This window comes from Meleagris gallopavo, chromosome 8 (genome assembly GCF_000146605.3).
Source record: "Meleagris gallopavo isolate NT-WF06-2002-E0010 breed Aviagen turkey brand Nicholas breeding stock chromosome 8, Turkey_5.1, whole genome shotgun sequence".
Lineage (NCBI taxonomy): Eukaryota > Metazoa > Chordata > Aves > Galliformes > Phasianidae > Meleagris > Meleagris gallopavo.
In genome coordinates, this window is record NC_015018.2 from 4,857,901 (window position 1) to 4,883,780 (window position 25,880).

A 25,880-nucleotide genomic window follows, 5' to 3' on the forward strand; every position below is an offset into this window, starting at 1 on the left:
CTGAGGAGGAAACAAGAAAATTCTCTAGGTCACATACTACTTCCACGGCTAACAAACCAGTTCCCTACATAGGTCTGCAAGCACATGAAGAATTAACAAGTGTTGCTTTCATGGCATGCAGAAGCAGTGAATCCATCCTTCAGTTCAGTTTTACACCATCTTTCCCTCTAAGAATACTATTAAAATTATTTTTAAAAAGCATTAAAAAAATGTTACACGTGCAACTACGTATCTCAAGGAAATAAAAGAGATCTCATAATTATATCTTCAAGATGGTAATGTGCAGTATTAGTTATAGCAAAGGCATACCATGGGGCCACTTGGTTTTGGTCCTCATCACAACAACAAACATGTATAGGAATATATATATAGAAATCTCTGAGCTTCTTCACTGATGCTACAGCTAAAATAACCAGTTCTCTTACCTTCCAAAATTGTCTTGAGAACAAGAGCATCCTGTGACACAAGATGAAAAAGAAGGGTTTATCTTGTGGAAGGCCACAAGAAGAAGAAAAATGTGATGTATAGTAGGGTCCATATTCTCCTTTAAGACAGCACTGTGCAGGGTGTTCACCAAACATGCCAACAGCCTCCAAGAAGCAAATCCTATTATCTGTAATCTTCCTTGACGCAGAAATAAATCCTGCTGGGGACCCAAGCCTAAAGAAGACATATAGTATGGTTCACAGCCTATGTCGAAGGGCTAAAAATCACCCCTGGGCTCACTCCCGGCTGCCTCTTACTTAGCCGTGGGGATGACAGATTTGCTTGGATGGTAATATAAAGCTCAACAGGTTCCTGAAGCTGAAAACTCTTCTGATCCCAAGTAGTTAACCAGGCCTATTTATATTTTTTTGTTTGTTTGTTTGTTTTAAAATGAGTCTCCTTCAGTCTCCTGCCATTTTAATGGCATTCATCAAGGTCAAAAACCACAGTAAGGGCCAGACCTCCCAGTTGTGATTTGGTAGCACATAGTGCTGACTGTGCAAACCATCAGGCTCCAAAACCTCCTCATAGATCGTCGCAGGGTGCACTATTACACTTGGTGGGCAAGAAAGCTACTCAGCCATTCTGTCACTGAGAATGGACACTAGTTCTCCAGTGAAAACAACTATCTAAAAAAAATACATATTTTTCCCCCTCAATGTCTCCATTCTTACACAACGGCAATGAAAACCACAACACAGGTACAGCCAGTCCATGGACTTCCCTGAGAAAAGATTGGTTTTAACGTTCATCTACTCTACATAAAATATAAAATTTCAGTGCTATTGCAATATTTTAAGTTCTCAGGCTTCCCACGTAAGACATGTGTACCAATTGCTCTTGGGTCCCCTCGAAAAACTCAGTCTAAATAATTTCATTAGAAAATATATATATATATATATTTCTTTCAAAATCCAAAGCCAGCAGTTTTCAGTTCCGATTTCCAAGCAGCACCATGTTCTCTTGGGGCCATCTAGCGTGCTTGGGCTTCATTACAGGCTGCTGGATGCAGCAGCCGTCGGAAAAGGGCTTAACCTCAGTACCAATACGTGTGAAGCTGGGTCACAAATCAAGATTAGCCTGAACCTACTTAACCTCCAACCTGCGGACCAGGATAGAAAAATATTTATAGCACAAAAGCTTAGAACCATACATGTCTTTTGGGGCACGTGTGCTAGTGTAGCTGCTGTAAGCCTCCAGAAGACGTAGGGCTGATTCTGTAGATTTGAAATCAGCAGGCTCTTTGATTTTAAGGCTAATCAGAAAAACAAACTGATGGAGAACGTTGAGGACTGCTGCTGGGTTTTGTGACTGCTTCCAGCTCCCAAGGGGCAGGCTGCAATTAGTGGGTCCATTGGGCTGCCGCTGCTGTCTGTGCCTAGCAGCTAACCACAGCCATATGGGCATGATATTTCTAGCAAAAATGCACATTACTTACCACGATGTCGTACTTGATGGTATTTCAACAAGTGCCCTGCATTCTAATATGTCATTAGCAAGACATGACGTGAAAGAGAAAGGTTGCTGGTCTAGTAGTGCAGCAGGGACAGCAGCTACTAGCTCCTACCTGACTGTGGTGGCTGCAGGGATATCACTGAGGGGTTCTTACAGCGTGGACCTTGTAAGCCAACATAGGTGCTACTTATCCCCTATTAATATGGCTTACGTGGCAAAGTGGTCACCGGTCAGTGGGGCTTGCTGGCTGAACCAGGAGGGCTGAAGGAGTCACACAGGTAGCAGCAATAAGAAGTTGTGTCACACGGTGGTCTCGGCCATGGGAACTGAAGCCTCAAGACTCCATGGGCCTACTTTGTGTAGGCATGAGCATCTTTCCTAAGCAAACACCACAGGCACCTGTGCTTGCAGTCCTGTCCTGTAGTCTGCTGTGGAAATAACTCCTAATGGAGTAATGTTATTATAATTATATAGTAATAATTTTGTAATTTTACAATTTATTATAGCTGCTGATAATATTACAAGGTAATAATAGTAGTAACATACCAAAAACGAGTTGGGCATCAGGAACAAGCCTATGTGCGTTGCAGAAGCAACTAGGGAAACACTTTCAGATGAGGCAAAAAAAAAAACAACCCAATGTCTTAATGGCACTCAATGAGAAAAATGCTCTAGGAAATGCTCATTTCATGAGCCACCAAAGTTCCACTGAGGAATTATATATCAAAATAAGATGAATTGATGGGAAGAGAGTAACCACACTATAAGGTAGAGACTGGGAGAGGAGGAAAGAGTACACATCCTCAGTGTTAGCCACAGCATTTATGTTTATGCTCCCTACTGGAGTGGGATTTTGTTGCGTCTTCAATTCAGCTGAGTTTATGCCTGCCTGTAAATTTAATGGCCACTTTTGTGGCAGCAGATGTCCACTCAGTTCAGCTGCTCTTTACCGTCATGTGGCATCACGATTGAAGCCAAAATGCAGAACAAGCTGTCTAAAACCCAAGCTGTCAAAATAAATTTCAATAGAGATATTGTATGCTAATCCATGGGAAGTGGAGTTTAAGAGATCACACTCATTGCCAAAGCAAATGCTGAAGGGAAGCCTCTCGCGTGCCTCCAGCAACAGAAAGGGATCCAAACTGTTGTCTTGAAATGATGGGCACACGCATCTGTAAGAAATCAAGTTAAGGCCAATGCTTTACAATTAGAGGCCCTTTACCAGGGTTATCAGAGCTAGAAATCCCTGCTAGGGAGGGCAAATGAGGTGAAGGCTGCAGTTGGGTATTTCAGACACGGTGCATCTAACACCAAATGGCAGAGGGCTGAAAAAGCAGCTTTTGAAAAGAGGACAGTGATGTGAAAAGGAAGAGGTAAATTCTTTCATGAACCTTCAACAGCAGCTATACAAACCTGCAAAACTTTCCCCATTTTCTCAGTAACCCAACAACCCTGGCAGCATCCCTCTGGGATTCCTGGCACATCGCTGACCTTAGCAGGTCCCGCAGAGGGTGGGCAATGAGGCCACCAGCCCCCCAGTACATTTAAATCACTTTATGAAAATGACGTGGTGATCAGCCAGGACATTATTCTGCACCTGTGGAATTTTTATGCAGAGACTTTGTAGTTTAGAGCACACACTATTCTTTTTCTAGATCTGCTCATCAGACAACCTGGGCACTTCTGAACATGTTTGCAAAACCATTTTTCGAAGCTTTAACCTACTTTTTTACCTTTCTTCTAATGCACTTCAACTACTTGCAGTACTCCTTTTTAATCACTTTTGTCATATTATTTCCTTTATATTCTGCTCAGTTCTTTCATTTTGATAGCTGCTCTTCTCAAGAATCTTTTGATTAAGACCAGTTTTTTCAGTACAGTTCAGAGCTATTTGGATCCATTTTTAAAACACTATTATGTTCTTTTTGACTCCTTATCCTTAATATTTCACTTTTGCACCAAGAAAACCAAAACATTAAAGTGAGGATGGGAGGGGGAGTGGGAGGGGAGAGCACGGAAACGGTCCTTACGGCACTTCTGTCCAAGGACTGACCTTAACCAAGTAAGAAGCTGTTCCCAGGGATGAGCTCTGAGCCAGCTCTGTTTGGTGTGCTGTGACTGAAGAGCATCACTTACCTCCACTGACCCTGCTGAAAGGAGGTCCCTAACACCCATGGGTTAATGAAACAGAAAAGTGCAATGAGGTTTTTATTTGCATTTTCACTTGCCTCATACAACTGCAGATCTCATTCAGAGTTTTGAAATTCACCTGCCGTCCATTCAGCAGAAAATCAGTTTGCCTGTAACAGTTTGAAATTCCACATACAGTTTAGCAAAGTATGAACGACAGAACACAGAGCTTACACACGTTTCAATCTATTGCCTACCTTGTGTGAATCATCTGTCTGGTACAGATATTCTGGTTTTGGAGCAGCAGCTGTGCTGCTAAAGCATTTTGCCTCACCTACAGGACGGTGAGAATCACTATAGGAAATAGAAATGGAAAATCACATTTATTCTACTTGGGATTGCTATTTATTCCAAGTGCAAAAATATCCAGTAGAGTCTAAAGCTTAACACATCCACAAGGAAGGCCATGGGATGACCTGGCCTTCCCATCCCCACAGGTAAGGAGTGATGGGACTAACCCAACCCGTGCCTTTATCACTGTGGTTGCCTTGGAGTGGGCAAGTGCTGTTCTTAGCCAGGACTAGGTGTGGCAAATTACCCTGCTCCTGCCTCCAGGCAGCTGAAAGGTAAATACATCTCACTCCCAGATGGCTGCAAACCTCACTTGTGGGAAGGCCCTTGGGCAGTAGGACCACTCCATTCACTGCAGGAGAGCTTCAGGACAGCCTTGATTTTTCAATACTAAAAATTAGCCACCCGTGCTAGACTGGGCCCCTTGCTGATTTCTGCACAGCCTAAAGCAACACCACTACAGATGAGGGACAGGAATTGGATTGAAGAAAACAATCTTTTCAACCCACACAAAAAACTGCTACTGGAACAACATTTTTAATCCACCTTGAAGAATGAGACTTGAAATCAATCCTGGGAAATATAAATGCATAAATAAATAATATATCTATTAGGTACTACCTATTTCATCAATTGATCTATCGTGTTAAAATACATTTTGAAAAAGGTTATTTGTAAACATAAAAATCTATGCAGCGGCATGAATTGCTATACAGAGGGACTGAAAAATTCTCCCGGTACAAGAGAAGTTCCTTTTCATGAATGTAAGGAAGACAGGGAGTTCTATCAGAAACCATTGTAGCGTGCTCTCTGTTGTTAGCATTTATGCTGAGATCAAATGACTTTTTTTTTTTCCATCAGGTCAAGTAATCTGACATCACAGAAATCCTTTAGGACAAGAAGGACTTGCAAAATACGGATTGTCATTCCATGTACTGAATTTTGCAAATCCATGTTTTACGTACACATCCAGAATGTGAGTGGTGATCTTTTCAAGACATTTACAAGCATACGTTTCAAATCGATTCCAAAAGACCGAGGCTTCATCCATTATCATTTCAGCTTGGTTGGATCCCTCCCATTCAACATTTGGCAGATCTTGCAGCATTTTCTTTATATTTATTACGTACAGAAAGTCATTATATACAATATTACAACCTAAGGGACAGGAGTGAAAAATTACACAGCTAGGAAGTGCTTTCAGATAAGCATTCAGATCCAAATTCCCGCAGAATTGCAGGACTTGAGTAACAAATAACTGATCAGCAAACCGTGGTTAGAAAAACACAGTTAGACAAATATTAGCTTTTTTTCTTCTTTTATCAGAGTTCTCAAACTTGCAAAATGTTTGAAACCCAAATATCAGCATGGAGCCTTTGCCACCATTGCTGCCACAGCAGAAGTACTGCAGAAGTGTGCCCAGTCAGCAGTACACACCTCTGATCTACACAGAGCAAGGGATTTTCGTGGCTGAACCACAAGTGCCCAGTTAAGCCCTCTGATCTTCACTACCAGTTTTACCAGTACAGCCAGCAGCAACGACAGGGCTGCTCTGGGAGATTTTTACAGAACTATTTAATGTAGGTTTTGCAGTACAAAACATAACAACGCCACACATAATTTGCAGAAGAGTCTACTGTATGATTTTTAAGTAGCATAGCTGATATAAATCATACTGTACTAATTACAACACTGCTAGAAAATGACAACTAAGTCTGATACTGAAAGGTCTGCATGGTACTGTTGCTGAATTGAGTGATAAGAAGAACAGTGGTTAGGGTCAAAATGCCATTCTCAAGCTTACTCTCTTACGTGTTCTTAGGAATCGATTGCTTTTTGTCTCGAGTCATATCTCTTTGCACATTTCTTTGAACTGAGAATATAAAGCTGTTGTTAGATGTACTACAAACAGTTGTATTTAGCCATCTGTTAAACATGAATTTGCCTGTTTCATGCAAATATATGTTGCATAACAGGTAAAACTCTATCTTCACATTCACAGATATTTGTATTAAAATTATCAAGTACTTCCCGATTTGTAAACCAAAGAACCATAACAGAGCTGCAAAGAAAACATTTAGCATAATGCAGAGCAGGTACTAAACAGCACTGAGCAGAGCATGCTCAAAAGTGCTGTTTAATGTCCTCACACTCAGTGTGCATGCATCATTTTATGAAAATAAGAATGGTCCAAGAGAATGAGACCGTTAGCACAGAAGCTTTTGATTGAGTACAAAACATCAAACCCCAGCTGTCAAACAACACATTCCTATAAAGACTGGGCATCTTCCACTTTCTTGCATCCTCCTCCAGAATATGTCCAAGAGACACACATTGACACAATGGCATGCAGTGTTGCAGCACAGTCATATATACAGCCACAAGCTTTCCATCTAACAAGCCAATGACCAGCCTAGTAACTATCAGCAAAAGTATTCATTTGGTTGCCCCTCTATCTTTGGTATTGCTTCTGAGTCCACACTGGATCGGGCAGAAAGGAGCCTGTTAGACTCATCAGGGGTATGTCTAGTCAAGTATTCTCCTTCCACTCCTTTCACCTTGGCCCCAGGAGAAAGACTTTCAAAGGTGACATAGGACTCCTGAATTTCCTTGGGTTTCCTCACAAAGCACTTTTTGCAGCGTCTCTTCAGTGCTCCGCAGCAGACCACCAGTGTCAGAGGAACGGCAATGACACAAGCCACACTGATGACAACCACGTTGATGAGTTTCTGGGTCCCTCCTGCACTAGCAACTTCATCTGTGGAAAATATGATGCACTGCTCCTTCCTGGGGATCAGCCCTTTCACACAGACGCACACTATGTATTTGGTCTTTGGTAGCAGCCCATAAATGCTAACCTTGGTCTTCCCTGGTTCCACATTGATCCGACGCATGTCTCTCTCTCCAAAGACAGCATAGAGGACACTGAACACTGTCGTGTTCTTCGCCAGAGGGGCCTTCCATGCCAGGGTGACACTCTGGTCAGTATCTCCTATCACCCTGACAGATCTCACTATTCTCTCTGGCTCCTGCTGACCAGTAGGTGGGCTCACCAGTAGGTTTTGGGGGTTCCTATCTTGTGCTCCAGCTGGGATGAGGAGATCCTCTCCGGTTCCTGCTCCAGCCCCTAGGGTAGGCATGGTGGAGGTGGTGATAACATATCTTGCCACTAGCTTGTCATTGTAGGCAGCTGCCTCCATCCCGCTTGCCTTCCCGCTCCACGTGCCTTTGGCATTGGAGTTGGGGTCATCCGTGCTTTCCGAGTCCATGATGATTAGGGATATGAATGCTTCTGTTGCCCCTAGAAAATTCTTTGCTTTACAGATGTACTCTCCAGAGTCAAGGTAAGAGACTACAGGCAGGCCCAGGATAGACCAGCTCATCCCATCACTAGAGATCTCTTGGTGCACTGCAAAGAAGGAAAAATGTAAAACAGTCAATTGTCACTAGAATTAATAGTGTGTTTTGTGAACTATTAGGTCTCAATCAACAGAATATCTGCCGGAGACAGCAAAATTGTTTATTTTTGCCACCAAGTACGTTGTAATATTAAACTAATTCCAAGAAAATGACATTAACACTAAAATAAAGTTATGTTACAATTTAGTCTGCTTCAGAACAAATGGATGTGAAGCATTTCATGCTATTTCCCTCCATTTGACACACAACTTGCAAACTAAACAGGGAAGTTTCCTCCATTTTCAAAAAAACTGAAATTTCACATGTGCTGGTACAATATTTAAAGCAGCAGCAGGAGTGGGCTGTAACACAACCTAGTTGAACACTGAATGCACTTCTCAGCGACATAGAAAATAAAAACAGTGCAGATTTTCTTCAAAAATAACACATGGATTAGTCTAGAACATACGGAGCAAAGCTGAAAAATGATTTTCCTATTACTATGAAGTTAGGGCAGGTTTTTATATCAAGTCAAACATAGGGAAGTCTGATCACTGATCAAAGCAGACGGCTCCACTAAGCAATATGTATGCAGCTGAGCGTCAACTTTCTCGTTTCTTTTGCCAAGATGCTAAAAACTAGCATTTTTTGAATTTTTCTATTTAGGCTGGAAAAAAAAGGGGGGTTAGGGGTAAAGCACATTCTCCGTTATTTAACCAGCCTCCTTAGGATGAGCATGTAATACCTCTCCTTTCAATTTGAAGGTAAACAAAGGAGATATTTGAAAGGCAAACGTAAGACAGGATGAAAACCTGTCAAGCCCACATGGGTCAGGATCCAGCCTTGGCAACCAAGGCACATTCCAATAAAATGGAATAGCAGCAAAACTTACCTTTTCTATTTAATTTTTTACTGAATTGAAACACTAGGAAACAAAGCTACCGGTCTTCCTATGGCCTTTCCCCATTTGTGTAGACACTGAGCTGTTTCTCACACTTTTGTACTCAGAACACCACTATTTCAGTGATATAACAACACAGGAGCTGCCATTGCTGAGAAATAATGCGTATTTTCAGCCAACTTTTTACTAAAAGGTGCTCAAGTGTGATTTAATGGGGCACAAAATCCATCATTCTCAGTTGTAACTCAAAGTAAACTCAACATACATTTTCAGGAAAGCATTCTCTGTTTTATTTTTTGTTGTGACTCTCTTTCAAATGTATGAGAAGTGTTTGCAGCACTAGGATAGACATCATTATAAGGAGAGGCTCTGCTACAACCTGTACATCATGCACAACAGAGGAATAGCTTGTGAAGATCCCCCAAAAGGTTACTTATTACAAGTGGTTCCACTGCTGAGAAGAGAAATGCTCACTCCTCTATATGCACTGCTCAAGTGTAGTTGAGACCCCACACTTTCCAATCAGGCCCAGGAGACAGTACCACCTGGGGGGATTAGAAAAAAATGAAGGTTCAGGTTCTGAGGTAAAACCTTAAAAAACTAAGAGCAACTGCCTTGAATGTAGCAATGGTTTCTTTCGTAAATTCCCCGCACATTAAAGGACCAACTCACATTGCAATTCTGCATCCAAGCAGTCAGAAAAATGGAAATGAAAATTTGATTGTTCACGAAGGCAGAAGTTATTCAAAGACTCCCTCCATAAGCAGGATATGCATAGGAGAGGAAATTGGTCACTATATCACCTAAAGAACATTTTTCTAAGAGGCCTCATCAATCCTTCCTAAGTGAACCATTGGAAGCACAGCATTTTTACTGGAGTGTTGTATTCCTCAGTGGTTCAGTGCTTTTTTATAATTATATTATAAATTATATTATATTTTATAATTATTATTTTTAATCTATCAGTGCCTTAATGTTGCATGTTTGCAGTCTTCCTTCTTCACCACAGACGATCTGAATTCCAGCTGACATCTCTCCTCCAGAGATGTTCCCTAACAGATTAGTAATAGCTCACACTTACTCTTAAAAGGCCCTTTAAAAAAGTCAGTGGGAATCCTTTTCAGTGACTGACTAGCTAACTAAATTAAGACAGTCTCTTGCTACAGCTGGACATATCTCATTTCTTCAGCTCCAACAGATTTGCAGAAAACCCTTCAAGTCACCTCACCACCAGCACAATTGTGAAACAAAAAAAAAAATGATAGCATGTATTTATCTGATGATATTTACATCAACATGTAAGCAATTTTACAGCCTACAGAGAATTTCAATGCTATAGTGATTTACACATACTACTGTACTTAAGAGCATCTCTGCCAAGAAGGACCTGGGGGTCCTGGTAGACGAAAAACATAGCAGGAGCCAGCAGTGTACACTTGCAGCCTGGAAGGCCAACAGCATCCTGGGCTGCATCAAAAGAGGGGAGGCAGCAGAAACATGGTTGTGATTGTCCCACTCTGCTCTGCCCTCACGAGGCCCCATCTGGTATACCGTGTCTCCCAGCACAGAAAAGACAGCATTTGCATAAGGTCCAGAAAAGGGCCGTGAAGATGCTCAGAGGGCTGCAGCACCTCTGCTATGAAGACAGGCTGAGGGAGCTGTACTTTTTCAGCCTGGCAAAGAGAAGGCTGCAGGAAGACCTCACTGTGGCCTTCCAGTACTTAGAGACAGCTTACAGACAGGAGATAAATTGACTTTGTTCATGGGTAGATAGTGATAAGACAAGGGGCAATGGTTGTAAACTAAAAGAGGGAAGATCTAAATTAGATAGCAGGGAGGAATTTTTCACTGAGAAGCTGAAAAATGAGGCTCTGGTACAGGCTGCCCAGAAAGGTTGTGGATATCCCAGCCCTGGAGGTGTTCAAAGCCTGGCTGGATGATGCAACTCTGGGTGACCTGATCTATTGCCTGATTTAGTGGCTGGCAATTCTGCCATGGCAGAGGAGCTGGAACTAGATGATCTCTGAGGTCCCTTTCCAATGAAACCATTCTATAGTGAGTTACAGTGAAATCTTAATGTTGTACCCATTTCTTTTTTTGGGTCTTTCATCGACGGGAAGTTGCTACTGTCATAAGCTTCCATATGCTTTGCAGCCCAGAAAATAATGGTATAGGACTCACTCACCCAGTTCACACTCGGGAAAAAAAAGCTTAAGCTTAAATGTACCTGTGCCATTTAGCGGAGCACCATCAGCCCTTCTCCAGCTGAGCTCAGGAATGGGCACCCCCGTTGTCCCACATCGCAGTAGCACAGTGCTGCCCAGGATGGTCTTTACTTTGGCTACAGACGTATGTACAACAGGGCTTTGACACTTCCTTAGCTCAACTTGGCTGAAGAAGACTCCTGCAAGGCTGCGAGGGGTGAAGCATTTCAGCCTGGGCTCAATGAACGCTATGTTGGGAGACTGGAAATTCAGAAAATGGACCATTTCATACAGACTGCAGTCACACGCCCAAGGATTGTCTTGCAAACCTGTCAAAAGAAACCAGAGCACTCAGTCACTCCAACAGTACTTTTGTTTCTGCCAATTTTGTTTCCATTTTTCAGCAGGACAAACCGATAGGTTCCCAGTCTGCCCCTAAAAAAGGATATGCATGGGGATCGTAGCGCTGCTGCTGTTGGCTGAGGTTGAAGTGTCTCACAATACTGGTCAGTAAAAGGGAGAAAATTGGGTTTGCTAAGGTATCTCAAAACCTGGACATTAAATCACACTCATGAAGTTCAAAGCAAGGTAATTTGTGCCAAGAACACGTCACTATTTATGCGTATAATCAAGCAAAACAAATAGTTTGTCATATACTTTGGAAAAAATAGTTATGGGAGTGAGTTGGTTATTTGTTTTCATTTTCCTAATAAGACACAGGCTATTACATTCTTCTTGCCAGTGATCTTTAAAATTATTAGCCAGCTATAGGCTAACAATAAGGCCTACGGTAGGTCACACACACCTATTAGGCAGCACCTGTATTAAGAATGTGCACATAGGAAGAGATATATTAAAGAAAACACTCCTGCTTCACTGTCCCAGAACGTTTCTCTTTTTCTGCTTTTCTGCTCTTTCAGTGTGTGCATACTGAACTCAAATTCTGAAAAAAGAAAAGAGATATTACCCCATTAAAAATAGATTTGTGAAGATGGTACTGAAAAAGCAAAATCAGATCTGGAGCAATGCACAGGCATGAATAGAAGCCGCTGCATTCTGACTAAATCTGTATGTCATCTCACTCAAAAATATTGACATTTGCCTGTCCTTCGAAGAGTTTCTGGTCTTTAATGGCTTTAGCTAGCAGCACTGCCACTGGGGATTTTAGACTAAATCCAGGTATGCGAAGACTAAGACAGGAGGTCAGTGTCCCAGACCTGTCTTCAAGGGGGCTTCACCCTCTCTTTTCAGCAGGCAGCCCAAGGACAAGGCTCAGGGCTTGGCAGCAGCCTGAAAGTAAGGAGCTCTACTATCCCCTCAATTCCCAGCAAGCAGAGACATCTGCCCACACAGTAGTGCTGCTACTGCTGGCCCCTGGAGCATGGCAGCAGCAGTCACACAAGCTGTGGCTTTTCAGCAAGAACCAACACTTGGCACAAGCACAGTGTGTGCAGCACAAGGCTCCATGCGCACCAAGGGGCTGCTTGAATTTGCTGGAGTCAGCTGGAACACAGAGTATATCAAAAGACTCTGATGCCCCAAATGAACTGTTTTAAAGATTTGGCTGAAAAAATATCTCGCTGAGACCACTGCACACCATCCTCCGAAGGCTTGAAAGGGAGTCTTGGCAGGAGTGCACCACTTATTAATTAAAATATGTAAAAGGAGAACTAAAGAAAGAATGAAAATTAAGATCTCAGCTGTGTTATTTTATGGCATTTTTGCTATCTGCTTACTTCTGACTTCATGTACTAGATTGCAATTTATTCTAGATACTCTGGCCAAAAAAAAAACAGCTTTAACTTTTTGCATTGCCACTTTAGTTCCTGTACAGACTCATCATAGATTAAATAATCGGTAGAGCCATCCTTCATGACACTTTACATTATTAACTCTGAGATCTGCTTTTTCTCTTTCACAGGCAGGTCACGTGGGCAATCTTCACACTCAGAATCTTGCAGTCTTGACACAAACTATCAGCCAAGAAACTATTGCTGAAACCACCTTTTTCTTGAAGCAGTGAACAAGCAAGGGCCCTGAAGAGGATTCACAATGATTCAGTGTAGGCAAGGGAAGGGACTGAGCTAATTCTTTGCTGTTCTTGGATTTTTCTATGCCTCCATATGAAACAGTCAAATGAAACATATGAAACAGCAGAGCAAAATAGAGACATGAGCTGTCTAATCTCATTTTGTTTCTGCAAAGAGACATGTTTCTCCATGGATGTCAGCAGAATAGGAGCTAGGAGGTGGTATGCCTATACATTACCATATGAATGCTAGCATTATGCTCATTTGCTCACATGAATTTTTCAGAATCCTAGAACAGGCAACCTGTGTGCAGCTGCTTATGCAAACACTCAGGTTGGCCATGAGCAGAAAAGTGATCTGTTCTTACTGACAATACACCACTTCCATGGAAGAATGCTTTTACAGGCCACTTTACTCTGAAAAATAAATAAAGAAAAGAAAATGATCTCAGCAGCGTCTCGCCTTGCCACAACCAAAATGGGTAATCTCAAACAGTGGGCTTAAAGAACTTGATGTTACACCTGGCAAAACAGGATGGGGAAACACCTGCTCCTTTCCTAATCAAACCTTTACACCTGCTAAGAGCACTAGAAGTTTTTTATGTGGCAATTGGATTCTTTTTAAAGTTCAGTGTCTCTTTCCACTGCGACCTGGTTCTAAAAATGGTATCTCCCCTAAATTTATCCAGAGAACAAGAGCAGATTTTGCCAAACACTTCTCAGAGTGAGAGAAAATGTTTCTGATTAGATTACCATCAAGTGCCTGAACTCACACCCATGGTTGTAGACACAATACCTGCAGATGCACACATCCCATGGGGCAAAGAGCCAGTGGAACTATGTCAGTTCATAACAAATAAAGACAGCAGATGGCAACAACTCTGAAACATCATCAACCTGCTGAGGATTTGAACCAGCGTACTACGGCTAAAAGGCTAAGTAGTAATCCCATGATAAGTGTACCTCATCTGAGTATATCACAATTTGGAGTAATTAAGACAGTGGTCTGTAATATACTCTCTGACACAAAAATGTACTATTGACCTGAACCATGCTTCTGAGAAGCATAGAAATGCCACCAACAAGTGGATTCTCACCCTTGGAGGCAGCATTATATTAATGGCTCTTTGGAAACTGAGATTTTAATTCTACGTGGAGAGATAAATGAGACTCTTAAGAGGCACATACTAGAACAAACTGGCTGTTCTGACCCAGATTTTATGCTCAGCAGCAGGTTTACTCCTTTTTAACTTGGACATAAGAAGAATTCATCTTTTTATTTAATGCTGCTTAAAACTAATCAACTCCATGCCAGCTGTTAGTAGGAAACAGCACTTGAAAGATGTGGAGCTCTAATCACATTTGTATGTTCAACAAAAGTGGCAGTGTTCATAAATAAAAAGCTCCTGAAGAGGAGTAACTGGTTTTCTATAAGAAAGACTCAAGTCTGTGATAAAGGTCAGGGTGTAATAAGCTGGGTGTGGAAAGGCAAGTTGGTTAAGGTATAAGTGAATGTGCACACTTCATATAGGGCATGAAATGAGCAGTGTACATGTCATAGTAACCACAGCGAGTGAAAATGCTACAATGACATCAGGATCTCTTGTCATTTTGCCTACTGCAAAATCACAGTCACTCTTACCTAAGATGATCTTGGAGTTATCGTTAGGAAAGTAAGGGACTGCCTGCAGGTTGGCCCAAGTAGAAATAAGAGCCTGAGGAAGAGTCATCAGTTTGTTGCTAGACAGGTCCAGGTACGTGATATTCTTGATGTAACGAGCAGCATCGGGAGGGATTGAGGTAAGTTCATTGTTGTGTAAATCCAGAAGCCTTAACTGTGGCATGTCAGACAAGGTTTCCCAGGGAAATGATATTAAGTCGTTTCCATCTAGCCTCAGCTCCAGCAAGCGACGGAGGCCCTTGAAGGTGATCCCGCTGAGGCTGGCCAGGGAGTTATAGGGTAACCAGAGGTACTCCAGGTTGTGAAGAGCATGGAAAGCTTCCCCTGGCACCCTGCGGATGGCTGTCTTCTCTATTCGAAGCTTGAATGTGTCTACAGGGATGTTCACAGGGGTGAGGGTCATCTCTGGGTCATTACACAGCACTGTCCTGGTGAGAAAGAAACACAGATACAACTTCCTCATCTTTTTGAAGACATATACTTGAGACATTTTGAAAAATTTAGTACAATATTTTATCTGCCTTTCTTTTTTCAAAAGCTTCGTTCTTGTCATTTCTTACTTGCTGCTGATTCTCACATCATCACCGTAAGTACATTTGGCTTACACTAAGTCATATATACACACATTTATTGACTGCAGAGATTGCACTTTCCTGAAGTAGTATGAATCTGAGTCTGGCACATATTGTGTTCCAGCTTTTTTCTCTTTTGGGTTCTTACGGTCTTTATGACAGTCAGCAGTGCCAATGCACAGCAGAGGATGCTAATGCATTTTAAAATAAAAGGATCAATAAAGCAAACATTAAAGGACATGTAAAAAGAAGCCTTAACTGTTTGATGAAGTTTGGGATGGGATAAAGTAATACAGACCAAATACAGCACAGGATCTCTGCTCATGAAGCAAGGAGAAGGTCGACTCACCAGTAATATTCTATAGCAATATATCACTGTGAAACTGGAAGGTTTGTAGAGATGCAATGGGCACTTCACCACAGAGATACACCATTTATGAGAGCAAAAGTACAGAAAACTAACACTTTAGAAAATGTTTTGCTGAAAGCAAGGCAGATTCACGTGTCTAAATCACTCCTTTCTATTTCTAATTCCTGGAGTTCAAATCCTGAAAACCCCATGCAGCATTTTGCAGTCTTTGTATAAAAAAACTGTAACTTTGTCTTTGCCAAGAGGACAAAAAAAGGCAAGTTCTTAACAAAGTGCAAAGCCACCTCAGAAAACACAGCAGGTTACATTGGCATGTCCCACTCCACATGCTAAACCAAATAACTCAAGTAATGTAATGTGATCAGTCAAGTACCATTTTCTTATCATACTGCCTGATCGATAAATAGGACATTACAAAGCCAGACTGACGTTGGCTGAAAGCAACTATTCCTCTACTGTCTGCAACAATAAATAACGTGGCTGAACTGCTCATGTAGTTTTCCTGAAGTTAAATGTTATTAGAGCCTCCAGTTAATTTTTAACCAAAAAAACCCTATATATTTCTGTCATCCAGCACTTCTATGCTGCCCTTAAGTCCTGGGTTGAGATTTTGCGGAAGAAAAGAAATATGTCAAATAAGAAAAATTCAGAGATCATCTCTCAATAAAACATTTGGTTTTGTGTAAACATGACACAAAATATTCGCTAGCAGAGATATTATCACGGCAAAACTCTACTCTGAGGCTCCTCATAGTGTCCCTAAACTATGTTGCTAAGCACTAAACAATAAATCTATAGGATAATCTTCTACTAGTGAAAAATACAAATCTTAGTACAGAAAAATGCGACATCATGCTCATTAAGAGAATAACGAGCATTTGCTTTATTATGCATCTTACCAAAACGCACTGCAGTTTTTTCCAGTCTCTGTAAGGAAATTCTACCAGGAATTATGACACTTATGGAGCAAATATAGGCTCTTCTGCTATTGTGCTGCCTTTAAAAAAATTCTACACTATTTGTGGCTCTGCCACCCTTCTCACTGGGACAGTTTCTGGTTTTAAAACTATGCCACTATAAAAGAGATGAAGCAGATGCACCTGATGGTGATCCAAATACAGAGGACAGCCTTTCATTGCTGTACTGTCATCTTGCCTAGAAAAAAACATTTCTTCTAGAGGAGTTATCAGATACTCTCTGCCACAAACCTCCTCTACTGTGAATCAGATCTGATAAAAATGTAGCCTGTATTTCATTAGGTCAGATCATTAATTTCTGATAACCCTTCAGAATAACTTTTTTTCTTATTGTAGTCCTCCAGTGAAATCTCTGTATAATGGTGCTGCTTCCCGCAGTGGATAACCTTCCAGCCTTACCTGCCTTTCCAACTGAAAGTTTCCAGTCTGAGAATTGTCTTGTTTTATTTTTATTGTTTCCTTTTTTTGTTTATTGGCATCCAGAGTCTATTACTTAGCCTAAAATCTCCAACCCAAGGATTTTTTAAGCAAGCAGAATGGATTGAAGGCTTTGGTACCGCAAAATAAACCTGCTTACACTTTAGATACAGACTAACAGGACTGAATAAAACCAGTATATTCAGCATGAAGGCAGAAAGAGAAAAATGTTTTAACTGTATTCCTTTTTGCCATTGCCCCAGCAGTAATTATGTTGCTGTTCTCACAGAGAAGATGCCCAAACGCTTTCTCTGAAATCAGCTTACTGTGTTTTCAGAAGCTAATCCTCTGCAAATGAAGCAGGAGAGCAGAGCAACTGGAAAAATAACAGACATGAAGCGTAGACACAATATTTTGTTCTGAAAGCATCCTTAGAGAGAAGAAAGAAAACCCCCAGCCCTTCGGAAGTATCAGCATACCTGGCTTTCGTCCCTTCGTTGAGGCTGTGGAAGGCACAGCTGCACTGCGAGGGGCACGACGTGCCTGCCCACGGCAGCCCCCCGAGCACCAAGCAGCAGAGCAAACTCACGGTGATCCACATGACTACCTGTGCATGGGAAGGACACCTGGGCAGTAGGCAACGTGCAGGGTCTCGCCTATTGTTTTAGCCATTGACTGGTCACATCTTGTTAACTCCCTTTCGTTTTCAGCCACGCTGTGATCCTCCAGCCCTCGCTGAGTCCATCAGATAAAAAAGGATAGGCAGGGATTAAGGATGGGGACTTGAGTTATTTTCATGTAGGTGCTTATTGCTTCCTGGAACCGTACAGACAGCATTGGTTCCCTCTGGGAGCCCCAAACTCCACTTCTCAGGAAATCTGTGGCTCTCACGCGTGAAAAAAGCAAACATATTTTGGGGTGACATGCATAACTCTTATCTGACCAGGAATTAGTAATAGAGTGCTTTCTCAGAGACTTTGGAAGTGCTTTTAGGAGGAAGTTTTTCACCCAGAGGGTGGTGAGGCACTGGAACAGGTTGCCCAAGGAGGTTTTGGATGTCCCATCCCTGGAGGCATTCAAGGCCAGGTTGGATGTGGCTCTGGGCAGCCTGGTCTGGTGATTGGTGACCCTGCACAGAGCAGGGCGGTTGAAACCAGATGATCATTTTGGTCCTTTTCAACCCAGGCCATTCTGTGGTTCTACGATATGATAGAAACAGTATCTTATGCTGCTGGAATGTAAGCCTCCTGCAGAAGAATATTGAAAATACGTAGTGAAACTGTTAAAAGCTGTTGTTTTTTTGTTTTTTTTGTTTCTTTGTTGGTTTTTTTGTTTGTTTGTTTGTTTTTGTTTTGTTTTTTTTTTTGAAAAAACTCTTAGGTGGCTTTCTTTTCAACATTTACTGAGCTCTTGGAATCACTCCTGATATTAACAAGCACTAAATAACCCAGTAAATGCACACAAGTTTCTAGTAGGCCTGCAGAACCGAGCGCTGTGCTCTCACTTGCTGACACAACACAGCCTGGATAAGGGACCATCTGGGGAGCACCACCTGAAGCAGAGTCATGACACAGCTTCAGAAACACTGAGAAAAACTACTTTTGTTCACACCCCTTGAAGACAATAGTTTCCCATCTATTCAAAAGGGCAGCTGTAACTGCAAAGCTGATTTGAAACAACCCATGTTTTCAACACTCCAAAGAACTCAATATATGAGAGAAAAGACCATATACACACAAAGCAAAGCTTAAGCGGTTGCTCTTTGAGATAGGAGCAAAATTTAATTCATACAAACCAGGACATCTCATTCGTACAAGGGCTACTATTTTCCGGTGAGTGTGAAAGTATGCATACCAAATACACCCCAAATATGAAACATTCCTTTAAAAGTAAAAATCTTTGTCGGAATTTGTAGGTGATTACATTCAGCCTCATCTGATTGCTACTCCCACACTTACCAGTACAGTTGCCTGCTTCATAATAGCTTTGGCACACCTGTATCATACAGAAAACATAAAACACAGGTTAAAAAATGTTAACAGAAGTGAGGAGTGATGGAACAAAGCTGAAAAGCTAGCAGTAGAGAACTAACTAGGCACAACTCATCTTTAGATGCTTTAGGAAAACATTTCTCATACTTCTGGAGTTCAGGATAGCCAATGTATCCAGTATTGTTATTCAGGGGAGAGTCCCAGATGCCTCACTTCAGCACAAAACAAAAGAAATTCTACCAAAATCCCAGACTTTATTAACTGAATTGGAACTCTATAGTCAGATTTTCGCAATGAAATTGGGGTGTAAGATCAAATGTAGCTGGCTGAAGCAGAAGTCTCCTGGCATCCTATTGGCTTTTCAGCACCAGTCACTTCCCAGCTTCACTGTTCTTTAGCTAAGGTTGGAGGAGAAGGGCAAAGAAATTACAACCACAAAAATGTCCCCTAAACATTAGGCTTTGTTGGACCTTAATTGTAATCACATTGTACAGAAAAAAATGCCCATGACAGATTCTTCCATCCTCCTCTTATACTTAAATTCGTATTTCCCCGGGGAGAGAACTACAGCTCTGCACCTTTTTAAAAGCACGGTTGTACCTACAACTGCCCTTCTGCAGATTATCTAAATGTCACATCATATGAACTGTCACGATGCCAAGGAGGAAATAGAAACAATCTCATCCAAAAGACATTTTGGAGTTTTGAAGAAAAATTAAAATTTACATTAAAAAACAAAAAACAAAAACAAACTATAGATGTTTCAACATGTAATGCTCCTGTCTGAGAGTGCTATAAAAGACAGATATATTTTAGATGTATTTTGAAGAGCTGGTGTGGATGTTATTTTTCAAAACTCCAAACTCTTTCATGTTTTCCTGCAGGTAGAAAAAGCCTGAAAAAGCCAAAACCTGCCATGCAGATCTCTATAGATCTTTTCTAGTCTTCAAAACTTTGCAATCCCATGGAAGGAAAGCATTCAAAGCATTCATGCAATCCAACCTTGTGCAGCCAGCTCAGAGCCGTAACTAGACTAATCCTTGGTAGTCGTCAAGATGGCCAGGGTCTTCTAGAGCAAGTGCAACATGGATAGCCAGTTGCTGAAGCTGGTCTCTGCTCCCATTGGAAACAGGAAATGTAGGTAGCACAGGTCCTCAAGTAATCTGGGTGCAAAAGGCCACGTGGTGCAACTGCCCTCGTGTCTCCACTGCAACCCTATTGCCACCTTGCTCTCCTACTTGTTGTGGACACGTGGATCTTGTTTTTTACTTTCTAGTATAGAGACAGAAGTTACTAGTCAAAAGTGAAGCAACAGCATACCTATTCTTACATGAAATTACCTGAAAGTTAATACGTATATTACAACAGCAGAACAAGATATTGATCTTAAATAAGATTGCTAACTAGTTTTGGTGAGTATTTGTTTTCATGCAATGTTCTTACAGCGTGTTCCCCTTCACATCTAGCTCAAAATTGCAGTCCATGTAATTTTGCATGCAATATGGCTATGAGTCAGTTATCTTGCTTCACAAATAATAAACAGTCCAAGAGCCTTGTAAACTCTCCTGCATGGAAGTGGGATGCACAATAGGACCTCCTCTTGAGAGATGCTCAGAAAGGTGGGTCTACCAAGTAAGAAATCTCATGCTGTGGAAGATCTTTGGCAAGTGATTAATACCTAGCTTCTTGACAATTCGCAAGTAATTTGCTAAGGATGTTTTAGTGGAAAAACCTAGCTAAGCAAAGCACTGACCAAGGCTGGGGAAAATTTGAGACTGAGAGTGGATTTGGCTGCATCCAGACTCCTCTGTGGAGGAATCTGGAAAAAGCAGAGGGTTCATTCTTAAGTCCAGGAATGGAACAGGATTCATAGCTTCTAGAATCTCCAGAGTCCAGAAGGCAAAAGGAACTCCATTCCAAACCCTTGAGACTCAACAGGAGACTATTCTCCATATAATGTCATCAGATCCAAAGAGTGTCCATGGTGTAATGCTGCCTGAATGGGTTTTCTTTGTACTTTTGTATAGTATATAATGTCTTCTATGTAATGCTCTTCATGTAATTTACAATTAAATGTTCCTTGATGCTTTAGTAAATAATCAGGTGCACCCTGCTATCTCAAACCTTGTTAAACTTGTCTTGTTTATAATAAAGTTTTGTTAAATCACCATATTATACCAATAAATATATTGCTATTTCTCTCTTAAGGGTAAAGTGTATAATTCCATCTGCAGCCCCTTCAGAAGAATGAAATTATGCTGACAATTTTTTAATACGTCTCAGAGTTTCAAGATAATCTAAACGTGTTTTGGGGCTAACTATTAAACAGACATTTTATGGTGCTATGGTTTTGCATAAGCTTGTTCCACAAGTAACTCCGATAATTAATTAAGCTTGTAGAAATCACTTACTGAAAGGATGGCCCAAAGGATTACTTTTCCCTATGCTGTTTTCATATACTATTTCCTCTTCCTCAAAAAGAAATTCAAGTATTTCATTACTTATTTCTGAAGAGATGGAAATGTGATGCAGTGCTCATTAAACATCCGTAGTTGTTTTCTCATCAACTTCCATTAGGTCCCATTTTTAGATTTAATGATTTCTCAGTTCCCTTAATGATCTCCAAGCCAAAATCAAGCTCATTTGCTTTTTTAGTGCACTCATTGGTCAACATGCTTTGCTTCCCAGATACTGCCTCACATCAGTATTAGCAACATTGACTGAAAACACCTCTCTTCCCACTGAATTTAAATTCTACTCAAAAAGGCAATCCAACATAATTAACCTCCTGTCTCTAATGTCTTCAGTGCATCAACAAAGTGGTTTCCCTTCACTGGTACTCTGGAATAATAACATTGTAGATAGTAGCCAGTGACTGTATGGTAAGATTTGTTTTCACCATCCTCAATTTTGCCTCATGAGTGAAACATCATAAATTACAACTAAATACCAGGAGCAATAGAATTAAAATTAATTTATAATAAAAAAAGAGAAATAAAGCATGCATTAGCAGATGCTAATGCTATATACTTCGTCAATTTAGTTAACGCAATTGAATTGCTTCTAAACAAGAGAAAGACTCCATATATACATCTCTAATGCAAATGATGGGTTAAGTTTCAAGCCATGAATACAATCACGTTAGGCTTCACCTGAGTGGTAAAAAGAGTATAATAGGCATTACCATGAGGAAAGTCTCCAGAAATTCATCAGGAGTTGAAGAAACTAGCGGGGGCAAGTTCTGGACACAAGGAGCTGAAGACAACCTTGGTGCCTGGAGAGCAGAAGATTTTCCCTGGTGAACAGAATTCACAGCTGCAACAGAAAGAATCAGGCAGTGAAGAAAGGAGAGAGGTGTTAGAGGAAAAAAGGAATTAAGTGATCTAGTCTAACCATCAGCTCATCCCAACCGTGCTCATAAAACCAAGAAGCTGTTCCTGCTTGCATCCATGCTCTCTCTCAGAAAGATGGCAGAGATAAAATCAAAAGTAAAATCTCGCAGTGGAATTCAAATGACCCTGCCATTGTCTATTCACTTTTTCCACACAGTTCTCGTTTGTTTCAATGACCTGTGTGCAGTGCAGCAGCTTTCTAGATTTTCATGGTATTTTTAAGTCTAAATTGCATTATCACCTCCAGCTACTGTAGAAATATTCACAAATAACACTACAAAATTTAAAATTAGCATTCATTAGCTAATTCCTTTGTGGTTGCAGATGATATTTATATGAAACTTTTAAAAATCAATATGATATCTTTCCAATATCAAGGGCATATATTTAAAATAATAACATTTTTTTCGTGGTTGACAACTGTATTCCAACATAAAGATAATGAAAGATAGGTCCTTCACTTTCATAGACAAAACTCTGCATTTCAAATGGTAAAAGACATTCTCTTTGCTGTTACATAGGAAGATTTTTCACAGTTTTGAGCTAAAAATATAACCTGTAGAGTAAAATGTTCTATGAAGCAGCAGGTGTCATTCAGTAGAGGCCTAAGAATTTGTTTTGCATTCTCTGAGAATAGCCAGATCCCCTTCTTGTGCTTGTGGTGTAAGTAAATGCAAAGCAAACAGGGTCAAAGTCTACTGTCAGTCAGTAAAGTTCAGCACAATGTAATATTTCCTGCCTTTCAAAAATATATGGGTTTTAATTTAGAAAATACTTTTGTTTGGTTCCTAATAATATTAATTACTTGATATTATAGTCTCCACCTTTTTCCCTAAGTAGATTTTCTGACCACAGACATGTCTTATCAGTTGATTTTACTCACAAGCTCAAAAGCGACACTCAAGTGACCATGCTCTTCTGAATCATTCTTTTTTAATATGGGCACTGGACAGAATTTATTCCTTTTCCTCACACGCTTAGAGAAAGACGGCATAAAGCAAATAAAATAGCATTCTTTATCATAAAAGAAAGCTACAAGATATTTTATTATCATGATTTTGACTGAAAGGTTTTATTAGCAGGCAATATGGGCCAGACACTAAATCAATTTCATTAAGTAAATGCACCTCCAAGAAGCTTCTGGCAAGGCATATCTTGTAAAGTGGAAAATCCTTCCCACTGATGCAAGCCGGAGCACGGTAATGCATTACGTCATTCTAAATTGGATCTTGCACTTAATACCAATGAAGGCAGCTCCTCCATAGGAGGAGGAGTGAAGTCATTAATAGACCTCTAGGCTTGCTGAAGAAATAAAAGGAACATAAACAATTTTTGGCACTGGGCAATAAAACTCTACCAGTGGTATTTCTTTTATGTACGTTTGTCTTAGTTGTTATAGCCAGTACAGAACAGCAGAAAAGAGCACAGACCTAAGGGGGAACATAAATTCATACACCTTCCTCACAAACACAGCACTTGACCCACTTCTTTCTGCACAACAGAAGCCACTTCACAAAGCCATGTGGCAGCCAGCAGTGCTTATCAAAATGAATTCTAGCAGAAGATGGAGGTGTACACTAAGACATTTTGCTTTCCCTCTTTACTTTGGGCTCTTGTACACTAAGCCACTTCGCTTTCCCTCTTTACTTTGGGCTCATGCACCCAGGCAGGTCTCACGATGACCTTCAATCCCTCAGTCCCCAGCAAGACAAGCCTGGCCCCAGGGTGGAAGAGGTGCCAGCAACTCCTGCCCCACAACCTGAAGGGAGAACAGGGCCAACCACCACAGCCACAGCTCTCCTACTTCTCCAAAGACCCACAGCAACAGGCAGATGCTTCTGGCATCAGGCATACACAACTCCAGAGCAAAATTCTCTGGGACAGACTCTCTGCGCTCCTCCACTGAGGGAAAGCTCAGATGAACCAGGCATTTCTTTCTTAAAAGCCCTCGCTGTCTTCAAAGTTATCAGTCTTGAGAACTGAAGAGAAAGTAAACACGTTGCATTGCCCACTAGATTGGAATTTTTTCTCCCTCAGAAAAAAATTACTATTTTCCTTTGAAAAATATCACAACCATACATCACTCCACGTTAGTCCACTTTGAGACTGGACATACTGTAATCATATCTGACACGCATTAAAATGACTAAAATTGTGTTAAGTCTGTCCTGGTGCCTCTTCCGTAGCTTGTACCTTCATTTATTAAACACTGGTAAGGTTTCTGCAGTGTAACAGAATCTGCTAACTTTGGGCTTAGTAGCCTTAAGTGCATGACAGAGGAGGCCGTGCAATAATGTTGCTGACTGTAACAATCTTTTCTAATTTGGATGTTAATAGCATTAGTCTAAGCCCTGCAGAGTCACCTCTGCTTAGGAAACAGTGCCTGTTTTATTTTGATTCTTCAGGCATGCAAAAAGAATTAAACTTCCTGCACTGTTTTCGTGGCCCCTAAGTGCAGATGGAGCATAATATGTTTTACACAGCAGCCCTCTGCCCTCTTTTCAGACTGATAATCCCCAGTTTTCCTACTCTGCCTGCCTTCAGCCTCAGGAAGTCACAGGCTGAGTACATGCCCTTGTGGCAGCTGCAGTAAACTTGAAGCTACAAGTCTTACAAACAGGGATCAAGAAAAACAGAAAGAAGAAAAGAGAAGAAGGGGAAAAAAAAGGTAGGAGGAGAGGGAAAAGGAAAGCTTCTGCCCTGGTGTATCTATTTTCTTAACATTATTTTTCTCAAAAAGCTTCTCTCAATCTACTCAGAGATGCAGTGTACTTGCAGTGTACTTATATACATAGGTATATATATATATGTGCATTTGGTGGGAGACATAACATGAGAACTAAATTGCTCTTGTAATTAAACTATCTTAATTCTTCTTGGACTAAATGCTTCATTATATACCTTTTTTTTTTTCTTTCCCCAAAGATGATCATTTTACAGCCTACAATAGCAGTGTGAAATGAGAGGTGGAGCGTTTGGTGGTATTAGTAAAAAATCAGAGCTTGTCTCAGGTAGCCCCTCATAGCCACAGCTGTTCTGCTGACCCAAGAAGTTTGCTGACAAAGGGGGAGACCATCCCAGAAGGGAATGTGCCATGCTTCAGTTCTTCTGATTTGTGTTACAACACATCCTTCATTTGTTCAGCCCTTCAAGATACGTAATTGGCCCAATTTTGATGGCTTATCTAAAGAAGAGTAAGAAAGAAAAGTAAGAAGATGGGGGATGCCTAAACTGATCAGGAGCTTTCTCTAAGTTTTGACTTTCTCACCTGATACTGCCCACAGAGGCAGTAACATTAAATCTATGCAGTCATCTTTAGAAGAAATCAGTTTACTCTCAAGGATCTTTGCTTGGGCAAATGCGGCCCTACATTCCCACTCAGGTCAGAAGAAACGTGTGGAAGACTGATGCTCCAAGGGCAGCAGCAGGAAGCAGCACTAAGTGTGGCAGCCTGCAAGAAATGATACACAGAATCATAGAATGGCTTGGGTTGGAAGGGACCTCAAAGATCATGAATCTCCAACC

General features: G+C 41.0%; 1 protein-coding gene across 1 annotated transcript; it reads right to left on the reverse strand.

The window, feature by feature from the left end:
• Nucleotides 1–4,222: 4,222 nt before the first annotated feature.
• Nucleotides 4,223–17,701, reverse strand: LRIT1 (leucine rich repeat, Ig-like and transmembrane domains 1). Its single transcript, XM_031554347.1, has 4 exons — nt 17,452–17,701; nt 14,598–15,064; nt 10,950–11,255; nt 4,223–7,831 (listed from the first exon to the last, which is right to left on the reverse strand). The coding sequence occupies exons 1-4, from the start codon at nt 17,571–17,573 to the stop codon at nt 6,846–6,848; spliced, it is 1,881 nt and encodes a 626-aa protein (XP_031410207.1). The 5' UTR covers nt 17,574–17,701; the 3' UTR covers nt 4,223–6,845.
• Nucleotides 17,702–25,880: the final 8,179 nt, after the last annotated feature.

What these genes read in the sequence shown, in the direction of transcription:
- LRIT1 (XM_031554347.1), bottom strand. Translation starts at nt 17,573, where the DNA reads ATGTGGATCACCGTGAGTTTGCTCTGCTGCTTGGTGCTCGGGGGGCTG. An exon ending in TAACTCCAAGATCATCTTAG is followed by an intron (nt 11,256 to 14,597) that starts GTAAGAGTGACT and finishes TTCTTTTGACAG; the next exon opens with GTTTGCAAGACAATCCTTGG. An exon ending in TGCTCCGCTAAATGGCACAG is followed by an intron (nt 7,832 to 10,949) that starts GTACATTTAAGC and finishes CCTTCTTTGCAG; the next exon opens with TGCACCAAGAGATCTCTAGT.